This window comes from Bufo bufo, chromosome 6, assembly GCF_905171765.1.
Source record: "Bufo bufo chromosome 6, aBufBuf1.1, whole genome shotgun sequence".
In the NCBI taxonomy this organism is placed as follows: domain Eukaryota; kingdom Metazoa; phylum Chordata; class Amphibia; order Anura; family Bufonidae; genus Bufo; species Bufo bufo.
In genome coordinates this window covers 221697952-221712123 of record NC_053394.1, presented here as the reverse complement: position 1 = coordinate 221712123, position 14172 = coordinate 221697952, and the positions used below count along the sequence as shown (strand labels likewise).

Genomic DNA, 14172 nt, shown 5'->3' with positions numbered 1-14172 from the left:
TTCACAGGCATGCTGCAGCTGCAAATATCTGAAAAAGTTAGTTCGCGACAGACTATACTCTGCCTGTAAAGCCGAGAACGTTTTAAAGACTCCCTCATCATAGAGTTGGGTGAGGTATTTAATACCTGCCTTTGGCCAGAATACAGTCGGGCAGAGCAGATAACTCCACTAGCTCAGGATTGCCCCATAGAGGCATCACTGGAGACTTAACAGTGCTCTGTTCGGCTCTCCTCTTTCCTACCGCGAAGATATTCCAAGCCTTGATCACCCCTGTCATGAGCGTAGTAAGATGCTTCACCTGAAACTTCCCTGCCCGATATACCAGGTTCGACATGGCCTCATATGAGCCTATCAGGGCTACCTCCAACACCACCGCCGGATTGTGCGAATCTGCCTTGATCCACCAAGTCGCATAGTTTAGTTGAGTAGCTATATAATATAGGTATATGTCAGGCAGTGCCAGCCCCCCTCTTTCATATGGGGCTCGTAAAGTATCCCTAGCTATGCGAGGCACAGACTTATTCCATAGGAAGGGTAATATCAAACGCTCCAGGCTCTGAGATTTAGGCAACATTAGTGGAGCTGCCCTATACAAGTACAGCAGCTTGGGTAGGAGTACCATTTTATAGACATTAATCTGTCCAATCAGAGAAAGTGGTAGCGACTCCCAGGCCTTCAATTTATGTGTAACATACTGCACTGCGGGCTGCACAATTAGCACATTGAATTGGGGGACATCTTTATGTACCACGATCCCCAGATAAGTGAATTTTTTAACTATCTGCAGAGAGGACTTAGTTGATATGTTTTGGGGAGGAATGTCATCCACTAGGTACAATGCCGATTTCGACCAGTTGACCCGGAGTCCTGAATACGAACCATAGGAGTCAACCGTCTGCAGAAGGGCTTCCAGTGAAGGACCCACATCTCCCAAGTAAATCAACATATCGTCCGCGTATAATGAGATTCTTTCAGAGATACCCGCAATCTCCCACCCCCGTATCACAGGGCTGTGTCCAATGCTGATCGAGAGAGGTTCAATCACCAATTCAAACAGGAGAGGTGACAGTGGGCACTCCTGTCTGGTGCCCCTCTGCAGAACAAAGGGTCTGGATAGGTGCTCGTCGCTCCGGAGATGACGTGTCCAGCATACAGGACTGGAATTGTCAATCTTTTTTCGATCTCAGTTTTCGCTTCAACAGCCAATATTTTGAAGAAAAAATCTTATATCGATTTTACAGTGCACTGTTATTTCGCATAATGGAATTAATTCTTCTTACAAAAGGGTCATATTACGATCTCATGTTAGATCTTCGAACCAAACGCGTTTCGGGGACGGCTCTCCCCTGGTGCGGTTGGAGTATGTGGCATGATACCCGCATCCTACCCATGGTCGCTTCACTGCTAGGGCTTTCGAGCCCTTGAGATGAGTTTCCTGGAAAATAAGAACATCAGGGTTATATTTTTTAACATAGTTAAACACCAATGCTCTCTTAACCTTGTCATTCAAACCCGGGACATTCCAGGAGATCAGCTTGCATACCGCCATGTTTTCGTATTCCAGAAATGCCTTTGCCCTCCTGGTACCCCAGTGTCACTGCCCCATTCACACATGCACACACACATCACATCAACCCCAATAGAACTTCCCAACCCGTACCCACCCTGCCCAGACATCCCCAACCTGTCTAAGCTTCAATACCCTAACCAGAAACGTGTGCTTTATAGACTAAAAAATACAGTCTATCTAGCTAGAACATAACTTAGCATAGAACTTGAGTCCATCAGTAGTATTGAATACGAAAATGAACTATCTAACTCTAAGTAGAACTTAACCCTTGTCAATAAGGATAACCTACAGTACAGACCAAAAGTTTGGACACACCTTCTCATTCAAAGAGTTTTCTTTATTTTCATGACTATGAAGGCATCAAAACTATGAATTAACACATGTGGAATTATATACATAACAAACAAGTGTGAAACAACTGAAAATATGTCATATTCTAGGTTCTTCAAAGTAGCCACCTTTTGCTTTGATTACTGCTTTGCACACTCTTGGCATTCTCTTGATGAGCTTCAAGAGGTAGTCCCCTGAAATGGTCTTTCAACAGTCTTGAAGGAGTTCCCAGAGATGCTTAGCACTTGTTGGCCCTTTTGCCTTCACTCTGCGGTCCAGCTCACCCCAAACCATCTCGATTGGGTTCAGGTCCGGTGACTGTGGAGGCCAGGTCATCTGGCGCAGCACCCCATCACTCTCCTTCATGGTCAAATAGTCCTTACTTTCAAAGTTTTCCCAATTTTTCGGCTGACTGACTGACCTTCATTTCTTAAAGTAATGATGGCCACTCGTTTTTCTTTACTTAGCTGCTTTTTTCTTGCCATAATACAAATTCTAACAGTCTATTCAGTAGGACTATCAGCTGTGTATCCACCTGACTTCTCCTCAACGCAACTGATGGTCCCAACCCAATTTATAAGGCAAGAAATCCCACTTATTAAACCTGACAGGGCACACCTGTGAAGTGAAAAAATTTCAGGGGACTACCTCTTGAAGCTCATCAAGAGAATGCCAAGAGTGTGCAAAGCAGTAATCAAAGCAAAAGGTGGCTACTTTGAAGAACCTAGAATATGACATCTTTTCAGTTGTTTCACACTTGTTTGTTATATATATAATTCCACATGTGTTAATTCATAGTTTTGATGCCTTCATAGTCATGAAAATAAAGAAAACTCTTTGAATGAGGTGTGTCCAAACTTTTGGTCTGTACTGTATATCACAATGTTGAAAACAGTCCTGCCAGTTACACTAACAGACGCAACTACAAAAAGAATGAGGAAACGTCCTCAACCAGCCAGGACTGTTAAATCAGTGGCCCACCAAGGGCGTCAGTTACTTGCGAGAGTTCCCTGCAGTTTACGCCGCCACACTTCATCGTGGATGCTGTTTATCGATCCACTCAGCCTCCTCCTCCGGAGTTTGGAAAAACCTGGATCTGTCTCCCTCTTGGATCCTCAGCTTGGCCGGATATATCATGGCGTATTTAATCCTGAGCTCCCGGAGACGTGCTCAGGCAGACCCAAGATCCTGACATTATTCCTCCTATTGCGATTCTCTGCGTCTTCCACACGAGCCATTAGGATTTTAACTTGTTGTTGCAAGGTTCTAGTGGCTGCGGAGGTGACATTTGCAGAATCCTCCACATCGCCCAGGCGACATTCTACTTCTTTGGTACGATCTCTCATTTTGTCCATGTCATGCCGCAGACAGTTGATATCACTCTGCAAATGGTCAATCTTTGTGGTCAGGACTGCCTGACACGCTGCAATGGCCGTCATTATCTTATCAGCATGTGCCTCAGAGCCTGCAGACGTACACTGCTCTGCCTCCATGTTGGTCTGGCTCGTGTTATCTACTAACTCCTTCACTGGAGTAAGACCTGCCGATGATGCAGTTTTGCAGCCCATAAGTACTTATAGGAGAAAATCTGTTTTTGTATATAACTGCCGAAGACACAGTCCTTAGCCAGGAGGAAGGTCTAGAGAGAGTCCTTACACAATGAGCATGCGGATAGGGTCAATAGGTGTAAGGAGCCCTTTAAGCCAAGGCCTCTGGTGGATTATTGGCTGGCCTATGTCACGGTGGGGATCTCTGAGCCACCTAATGCGTGTTGCTGGTATTAAGTTCTATTTATGAATCCTGCACAGCCCCTCAGAGTATGATAAGGGCCCGTCTCTGTTGTTTATCCAGCCGCCCTGCTTCACTCCCACTTAGGCCCATTGCCGGGAGCCCCGCTCCTGTGCACTTGCCACGCTTACCAGAGAGCGGGATGGCCGTTCAGTCAGTCCTTCTATGCGTGGCACTGGTCCTCCACCAAGCGCACCATGCGGCTGCTATCCGGGGACTTCTGTAGCACACTGACTGCGCCTGCGGGCGTGCTCCGTCCTGTCGCAAGATGGCCGCTCTGCTCCACACACGGGCCTCCCGCCGATCGCCTCTCAGCTTCTAACGCCCCCCATTGCACTTTGATTTACACAAAGTTGTGTGAGAAGGCAGTGACCATTTAAGACTAATCTTAAACTAGCTAAGAGCTGTATTACATCTAGCGATGTAGCAGGCGATTGTTGGGAAGGAAGCGTTCCGCCACGGCAATCACCTGCTCGTCAGCGGAGGACACTGCTGATATTACATGCATCCCTCTCCTCCATAGTATGAGGAGGAGTGATCAGTTACCGCTAACAGTTGATTGCTCATGTTGATTTTTCAAAATGATGGTCAGACAATGGCATCATATCATATCTCCAAATGTACACATTAAGCGCTGTAGAGCTAAGTACTATGCCTGACTCAGTGTTTAGTTAGCCACAGCCTACGTGTAGACTTGGTTAAGATTTTATTTGCATCATCGCAGAGGAAGGTACACTAACTAAAAAGAGGTAAAAATCTTTATTGTATCTGAAGTGATATTAGAAACAAATAATTGCATAAAAATATTAACCAAACTGTTCAAAATTAAGTAGAATTAGTAAACAAAAAAAATTGAACCACATATTGTGTTCAAAACTAAGACAACACTGTAGGGACAGGGAAAAGAAAGATATAAGCTGGAAGTATTTCTAGACAGGTTTATTAAAGGGGTATTCCCATCTCAGACAATGGGGACATATCGCCAGAATATTCCCCCATTGTCTGATAGGTGTGGGTCCCACCGCTGGGAACCGCACCTATCTTGTAAATGAGCTGAAAACGAAGCCGGCAAAGTGGTGGCTGGCAGTGCTGGGTCTGGCCACCACCAAGAGTTCCTATTGGCCTGCTGAAAATAGCCGAGCAGCATGCTTGGCTTCTTTTGGAATTCCCATAGAAATGAATGGGAGTGCACTGCTCTTGTGTGGCTACCGCTTCCATTCACTTCTATGGGGTCGACTGAAATAGCCGAGCCAGCGCTCGTCTATTTTCGGCGGCCCCATAGAAATGAATGGAGGGCAGCTGCGCATGCGCGGTGCACCCTCCTTCACTTTACCGGCTGCGTTTACGAGATAGGTGTGGGTCCTAGAGGTGGGACCCACACCTATCAGACAAAGGAGGCATATCCTAGCGATATGTCCCCATTGTCTGTGATGGGAATACCCCTTAAAAATCCTGTGCAATGGAAAAGTAGAGCAGCTGCCTATAGAAGCCAGATTCCAACTTCAGTGCTCCTTCTGAAAATGAAAGAGGCAATCAAATTGATTGTTACCATCAACTCCTCTTCTTTTCCTTTGCACTTTGCATCCCTCAGTTTGTCTTATGCACAATCATGGCTAAAAACCCAACATTGCTTCCATCATCAGAACAATAAATAAGTTCCATTTAACAGCTAAAAATGAATATCACCCATAGAATCTCATATTAATTGTAATATGCTACACACTACTTTATGTGGAAAACTATCTGCAACTTTAATGGACTTCATTCTTCCTCTTTATCTTTTTAGCAGCTTCAAGGACAGCCGTCAAATTTGCTTTATCTCCAAATTCCTTCTCACGATGCTCAAGGAGAATTCCCTGAAAATGGTAAAATGCAAGAAGTTAAAAATCAAGGCTGTGGCATTTGCACTCGATCTTAGCGGCCATACCTTACATCTGAACTTATTTTAGTATTGAATAACAATGTGACTTTTTTATGTGTACTACAGGTGCTAAAGAAAACAATGGCCTCTTTTAGCAGTATTCCAAGTAGAGTGAGTACTGTTACTAGGGAGAAAAGGTGGATACTAGAAGTGGGGAAAAGGTATATGATAGACCATATCCCCAAGTACGAAGATGAAGTGACAGCAAACGAGGAGGAAAGTGAGATGTACAATATCTAAGACAAGGAGGGGTAGGCTGACACATTGATCCAAAATGCCAGGCATGTAGTGTAAGAACCATTGGAAGAGAAAAGAGCAGAATGGGCTATAAGGGGTGTTAAATAGAATAACGCCACATTTTATTCACAGGAGAAAGATCACATATATCCCTGTATCATTAGAAGCATAGCATATCAATATTACAGAAAGCAACCGTAATGTAGTTGTTCATTTAAAGGGGTTGTCTCACTTCAGCAAATAGCTCATTTATTTTGTAGAGAAAGTTAATAAAAGTCACTAACCAATGTATTATGAATGATTCTGTTGCTTTATTTGGTGTCTGGATTCATTTTTCCATCACATTATACACCGCTCATTTTCATGGTTACGACCACCCTGCAGTTCAGCAGCGGTGGATGAGCATGAACACTATAGAAAAAGGCACCAACCTATGCGCACTCCCATGGTTCCAGCCACCAGAGAGGCAGGCGCCTCTATGGTATGCAAGCATGACCACCGCTGCTGGATTGCAGGGTGGTCATAACCATGGGATTGAGCAGTGTATAATGCAATGGAAAAAATGCCAGCCAGCAAAGGAAGCAATATGGGTAATAACAATACATTAGTAAGTGCCTTGTATTAACTGTCTCTACATAATAAATACCACTTGCTGAAGTGAGACAACCCTTTTAACTCCTTAAGGACACAGCCTTATTTCACCTAAAGGACCAGGCAATTTTTTGAAAATCTGACCAGCGTCATTTTAAGTGGTGATAACTTTAAAACGCTTTGACTTATCCAGGCCATTCTGAGATAGTTTTTTTGCCACATATTGTACTTCATGACATTGGTAAAATGAAGTCAAGATTTTTTATTTTTATTTATATAAAAATACCAAATTTACCAAAAGTTTGTAAAAAATTGCAAATTTCCAAGTTTCAATTTCTCTACTTCTATCATACATAGTAATACCTCCAAAAATAGTTATTACTTTACATTCCCCATATGTCTAATTCATGTTTGGATCATTTTGAAAATGATATTTTATTTTTTTAAAACTTTGTTAACCCTTTAGGTGTTCCACAAGAATTAATGGAAAATAGAGATATAATTTCAGAATTTCACTTTTTTGGCAGATTTTCCATTTTAATATTTTTTTTCCAGTTACAAAGCAAGGGTTAACAGCCAAACAAAACTCAATATTTATGGCCCTGATTCTGTAGTTTACAGAAACACACCATATGTGGTCATAAACTGCTGTACGGGCACACGGCAGGACGCAGAAGGTAAGGAATGCCATACGGTTTTTGGAAGGCTGGTTTTGCTGGACTGGTTTTTTGACACCATGTCCCATTTGAAGCCCCCTGATGCAAACCTAGAGTAGAAACTCCATAAAAGTGACCCTATCTAAGAAGCTACACCCCTCAAGGTATTCAAAACTGATTTTACAAACGTTGTTAACCCTTTAGGTATTCCACAAGAGTTATTAGCAAATGGAGATGAAATTTCAGAATTTAAATTTTTTGGAAAATTTTCCATTTTAATCAATTTTTTCCCATAACAAAGCAAGGATTAACAGCCAAACAAAACTCAATATTTATTGCCCGGATTCTATAGTTTACAGAAACACCTCATATGTGGTTGAAAAATGCTGTACGGGCACATGGCAGGGCGCAGAAGGAAAGGAATGCCATATGGATTTTGAAAGGCTGATTTTGCTGGACTGGTTTTTTGACACCATGTCCCATTTGAAGCCCCCCTGATGCACCCCTAGAGTAGAAACTCCAAAAAAGTGACCCTGTTTTAGAAACTACGGGATAGGGTGGAAGTTTTGTTGGTACTAGTTTAGGGTACACTTTTTGTGAGACAAGCTAACAAGAAATAGCTGTTTTGGCACAGTTTTTATTTTTTGTTATTTACAACATTCATCTGACAGGTTAGATCATGTGGTATTTTTATAGACCAGGTTGTCATGGACGCGGTGATACCTAATATGTATACTTTTTTTTATTTATGTAAGTTTTACACAATAATTTCTTTTTTGAAGCAAAAAAAATTGTTTTAGTTTTTCCATAGTCTGAGAGCCATAATGTTTTTAGTTTTTGGGCGATTATCTTGGGTAGGGTATGATTTTTGCAGAATGAGATGACTGTTTGATTGGCACTATTTTGGGGTGCGTGTGACTTTTTGATCGCTTGCTATTACACTTTTTGTGATGTAAGGTGACAAAAAATGGTTTATTTAGCACAGTTTTTATTTTACATTTTTTACGGTGTTCATGTGAGGGGTTAGGTCATGTGATACTTTTATGATACTTTTATAGAGCCGGTCGAAACGGACGCGGCGATACATAAATATAAAAAAAGTATAGATATTAGGTAAGTTTTACACAATAACAGCTTTTTTAAAACAAAAAAAATGATGTTTTAGCGTCTCCGTATTCTGAGCCATATTTTTTTTTTTGGGTTGATTGTCTCAGGTAGGGGCTCATTTTTGCGGGATGAGGTGACGGTTAGATTGGTAATATTTTGGTGAGCAAACGCCTTTTTGATCGCTTGTTGTACTTTTTGTAAAGTAAGTAAGGTGACAAAAAAATTGTTAATTTAGCACAGTTTTTATTTATTACGGTGTTAATCTGAGGGGTTAGTTCATGTGATATGTTTATAGAGCCGGTCGATATGGACGCGGCCATACCTAATATGTATACTCCCCCCCCCCCCCCTATGTTTTTTTTTACTCTATTTGGGGGAAATTATGGTTTTGTTTATTTTTACTTGAAACTTTAAATTTTTGGGGGGGAAAACTTTATTTTTTCAATTTATTTTCACTTTATTTTTTGTCCCACTTTGGGACTTCAACTTTTGGGGGTCTAATACCTTTACAATGCATTCCAATACTTCTGTATTGGAATGCATTGGCTGTATGAGTAATACAGTGTGTATTACTCATACAGCTTCCTGCCTGTGAGATCCAGGGGGCTGGATCTCACAGGCTCGTCACCGGAAGGCAGAACAGATGCCTAAGGAAGGCATCGCGCTGCCTTCCATGCCATCGGGTCCCCCCTACAGCCGCATGGGGACCCGATGGCACGCCCGATTACCGCCGCAACCACAGGTAAAAGCCGCAAACCGCAGGTCTGAATTGACCTGCGGTTTGCGGTGATCGCCGACACGTGGGGTCACGGGATTCACCCGCGCATTTAGCCAAGGTGCCTGCTCAATTATTTGAGCAGGCAACCGGATTCCGATCACCGCCCGGCGGTGATCGTAACTATACATGGCGTACCGGTACGTCATGTGTCCAGAAGAGGTTAAGGCCATTCAGATTAGATGTGTTCAGATTAAAGATCCACCACGTATCCCTTTCTAACACTCTCCTGTCCGAATGTATTTATTTATTATTTATTTTATGCACTTATATAGCGCTTCTATATTCCGCAGCACTTTACACTTTCCGCATCAAGCTGTCCCTAATAGGGATCACAATCTAAATTCCCTATCAGTATGTCTCTGTCCCAATCCCCACGTCTGACCGATGGACGCACTAACTCAATCCCCATGAATTTAACTCCCAGTCTGACATTTGGTTTTGTGTTAACCATTATTAATCAAGTATTATGGTTTTAACTTGTATTGAATAAAAAAGTGAACTTTTGAAGGATTTGCCATTCTGATATTTGTATGTAACCACTTTGGATAGTGGCTTTATTTTAGTGTTAGAGACCACGAGAGGAACAATTAAGTAGCAACCATTTTCCCATTCATTACCTTTTAGATCTATACTAAACAAATAAGCCTCAAGCAAATGTAGAATATAGGAAAAAGGTAGTGGAATGAAACAGGCGTGTCTAATTACATCAGACATTTTAACTGTTGCACTAAGGCAATTTTTTTGCTTTTATAGAAGTTAATCATTTAAATATGCAGGTTTTATAGCTTCCTCCAGTTTGGAGAAATTTATTTGAAATTGCTTAATGTCAAATATCTCCTTACTGTAAAACTGTGTAAGGCTATTTTCACACTAGCGTTCACCCTGTAGGATCCGTCCTGCCGCTATTTCACCGTGCCGTTGGACCGCCGCTCCATCCCCATTGACTATAATGGGGACGGGGGCGGAGCTCCGGCGCAGCACGGCAGTGCACGGCGAAAGGCCGCCGGACTAAAAGTACTGTATGTCCGACTTTTTAGTCCGGCGGCCTCTCACAGCGAACTTCCGTGCTGCGCCGGAGCTCCGCCCCCGTCCCCATTATAGTCAATGGGGACGGAGCGGCGGTCCGGCGGCACGGCGAAATAGCGGCAGGACGAAGCCGACAGGGTGAACAGCCTGTCGGATCCGTCCTGCAGCTAGTGTGAAAGTACCCTAAAGTACCAAAGAACAATAATGAAGAAACCAATTTCCCAGCAGATGCCCTTAAAGAGGACCTGCCACCTCCCTTGATATGTGTGTTTCACTAAATGACTTCATTCCCCAAGAACAGTTCTGGAGCATATTTACTTATAACTCTCAGTCATGCTGTTGCCCTTACAAATTTATGAATAAGCTGATAACTGTGTTACTAGTTAGGGGTTTGTCCCTACACATTCTGATACTGTTCAGTACTGATGGAGGGATGCACCCCATTGAAAAGAGAAATGGTGACATCCAGTTGTCAATTTATAAAAAAAATGTCTAGGAGGAAAAACAGAAGACAACACCATGTAAAGTTACAAGAAAGATGCTCCAGGATTGTTATTTCAAAGGGTATACAATTCAGTAAATAGACCTATCAGGAGAGGTATGAAAGGTCCTCTTTAAAGGATTTTGGCAACCTCTAGACCATGATTATATGTTAATATTATGTATAGATAATTAATGGTTGCAAGCAGGGGCGTATCTATGGGCTCATGGGCCCTGGTGCTAAAGTTCAGCTTGGGCCCCCCCTTCCCTCAGTGCTTGTTGGCCAGGGGCAGGGAAGCACATAGCCTTCGTACTGCCGGAGACAAAAACCTCACCCTCACTCCTGACATGCCAAATTCTTGGCCTAACCCCTTCCCTCCAGCCAGAAGGGTAACTTGACCAGCATGCACTTTCTATAATGCCAGTGTTTTTTTATGTGGCACAAGGGTCTTTGGGCCTCTTCAGGCTCCTGGGCCCGGTAGCGACTGCAACCTCTGCACCCCCTATAGCTACGCCCCTGGTTGCAAATAAACTTTGTAGAGGATTTTTTACTTATCGATCTTTGCTACAAGTTTTGGATTATAGGGTTCCTCTGACTCCTGACATAAAAGCCAAATAAATCTTTGGCTTCTACAGGCTAAAAAGTATATGAAGACCTTGTTGCCCATGTTTGTGGCTCAAGTTCATTACCATGACTAAGGCAGGAAAAACAATTTAATAAATTGTCTATTAGGAGAAATTGGAGCCCCCAATTTTTTCCTGCTGTTCATTAAATAATTAGTAGGATTTTTAATTAAATCTGAAAGGCTAAAAAGCTTCACATGGTTATGGCAGTAATGTCAGTGTGAGAGGGAGGACAGTTGACACAAACACATAGATCATGCTTCACAAAGAAGGTCCACTGAGCACAGAGCTTGTGAGCCACAAGAGTCTTGAAAATAAAAGAAGCAATACAGAAATCAGTAAACACTCTAGGTATATAAACCTATACAGCTACATTTTTTGTTATAAATATTGCACTTACATTATTTTCACCAGTTCGATCAGATAGCAAATAAAACAATGTTTAAACCATATAAAGTCAAAGAAAACAGAACAAACAACAAACAAACCTTAAACTTAAAAGGGCTATCCCATAATTAAGGTAAAATAAAATCAAATATCATAAAGGACATGATAATCTCTTTCTAACAGAGCTAGAAACAGCCCTGTGCTTTGTTGGAGAATCAGGATTAGATCTGATGGTCAGCCATGTTGTCTTGGTCAGACATCTTATATTTCTAACTTAAAGCTTAGCTAAAGAGTCACCTTGAATACTGATGTACTGTTGCTAAGAACATAGAGGTCCTTAGGTGATCAATTAAAACCTATGTTTTCTGTTCAGGACTAGCTAGTTATGAGATCATGGAGTCTTAGTGACATATTTATGTTCTCCAGAGCTTCTTTTAGTTTATAGCAAACAAACACTTTCAAGGATAATAGAATCAGAGGACGATGGATCAAAGGTAAAATATACATTAGATATTCATTCTTATACGTGTTAGAAAAAGCCAATTAACTACCATGAAGTATAAAGAGGCGTAAGTCTTCATTACGCATATTGATGTTGGAGGTGCAACTTAGGTGCGTCAATGGTTATGAATAGTAAAGTGTCTGTGAGGTCACATGTTATGTATAATAACGATGCAATGATGTAATTTAGGTGTCACCATTAACTCCTGCAGCAAACCTATATTATATACTAATTATTCCTTTGTTTAAAAAAGTGTATTTGGGGACATATACACATACAGCGCTGCCTTTTTTCTACTACTGCTTCACACCTCCATCTACATCATGCATATTCTGCCTGACTTTTATATTTATTTAATTGCTGTCTTGCTGCTCTTATCTCTGAATAAATGAAAGAATCTTCTCAAGAAGAAGTTGTCTCAAGAAGTCTTGTGTTGCTGCAGCCAATTTCTAACATGCTTCACCTGGATCCAGGGATCTCCCCATTCTTTGCTCCAATTGATCTGTTAGATTTATTTCAATCTGGTAGCTCAAGGGGTGTGCCCTGTCTGTTGCAACTATTGCCATTTGAAGGATGGAACTAAGCATGCATGTCCACCTCAGTAAGGAGGACAGAGAAATTGGAGAAAGAGCAAACAGCAGGTGGCACCATATAGATAGATCTCATTGAATAACTCAGCGGTTATACAAAATTACTGTAGTTAGTGTCCTATAAAAGGTGAAGGGGAAAATGTCAGTGCATCTTATGGAGCGAATACTACTCAGCGCTTCCATTATGGAGGATTGGGGGTCTGAGCTGGGGTCTAATTAACACTGGGGGTCTAATCTGAGATCTGTTTTGGGGTTTGATTAACAATGCAGGTCTGAACTGAGGTCTGTTCGGGGGTCTGATTAACATTGAGGGTCTGATCAGAAGTCTGCTGGTCTGACCTGAGTTCTGATTAACATTGAGGGGCTGATCTGAGGTCTGATTAACATTTGGAGATCTGATTGGGGGTCTGATGAAAAATATATTTATTTTTCTTATTTTCCTCCTCTAAAACCTAGGTGGATCTTATGTGCAGGTGCGTCCTATAGGGCGAAAAATATGGTACATGCAATTTAAAAAGTATTCAGATCTGGGTACTGGTTTAAAAACTGTAGAATATTTTTTGTGGGAAACCCCCTTTAAATGGGTTGTCCAGTTTGTACTAAGTGATGGCCTATCCTCCGATGCTTCACTGAAACAGCTGATTGGTGGGGGTGCTCGGAATAAGACCTCCACTGATCAGCTAGTGTTGGCTTATTCTAAGGTTAGGCTATCATGAAATAGAAAATGGACAACTCCTTTAAGATCCCTTTTCATAGGCTGACTATTTTTGCTAATCATAGGAGGTAATGCAGATCAACTGATGCACTCATTTATCTAGTGCAAGCATCATTGATGCGGACACCTACATCATTAATTCTGGCAGCTGATTGTGCTGTGTAAACAGGAATCTGCTGCCCAGAAACAATGAATCTGTATGGGGAAGAGCAATCGGAGTACTGATCACGTGTCCCCATACAGTAAAGATAAATGTAAATGTAGCTCTCGCCTCCTGATAAGCAGGCAATTATCGGGAGCAAAGAGTTCATTACAAATAATTGCCTGCTCCGTAGACCCATGTAATTGTGGCTTAAGTGTATTTGGAATAGTGAGTATGTAAACTTGTTAATGAGCTTTCAACCCCCCCCCCCCCAATCACCCAACTGAAATGCCTTTATACAGTAATTACTGGTACTCATTCTGAACATTCTGTAATACTCACTGATACCTTTTAAAATCCATGAGCTTAACAGTAAATGCAAATTTTGGTTTTCTAGAATTTCACTCGAGCACCCTCAAGTAGCTGCTACATTTGCACATTAGACCTATGGTACTATAGAACAGGAAGTAATAGAAGAACAAAAAAGGGCATAGCCTTGTAAAATAAAATAAAAATCACTGTTAAATGTTAATTGTTGACTTCTTCAAGCTGTAAAATGCTCTTCTGATAATTATATTTGTTTTGGGAAAACCTGGAAACAACCAATATGACCTGCACTGTAACTCCCATAGAGATTACCACCCATCAAGAGCAGATATGCACAGCCTTTCCAGAACTATGCCCATGTTGTCCCATCGTAATACTTCAAGTGGCTGCATTATAACTTT

General features: G+C 41.8%; 1 protein-coding gene across 4 annotated transcripts in view; it reads right to left on the bottom strand.

The window, feature by feature from the left end:
- Positions 1 to 5012: 5012 nt before the first annotated feature.
- PRXL2A (peroxiredoxin like 2A) overlaps positions 5013 to 14172 on the bottom strand; it is a 71227-nt gene continuing 62067 nt past the window's right edge. For all 4 annotated transcript variants that reach the window (XM_040437375.1, XM_040437376.1, XM_040437374.1 and 1 more), the window contains one exon: positions 5013 to 5544. In XM_040437375.1, coding sequence (XP_040293309.1) covers positions 5440 to 5544 — 105 coding nt within the window. In that variant the 3' untranslated portion in view covers positions 5013 to 5439. The remainder of the gene's footprint in view (positions 5545 to 14172) is intronic.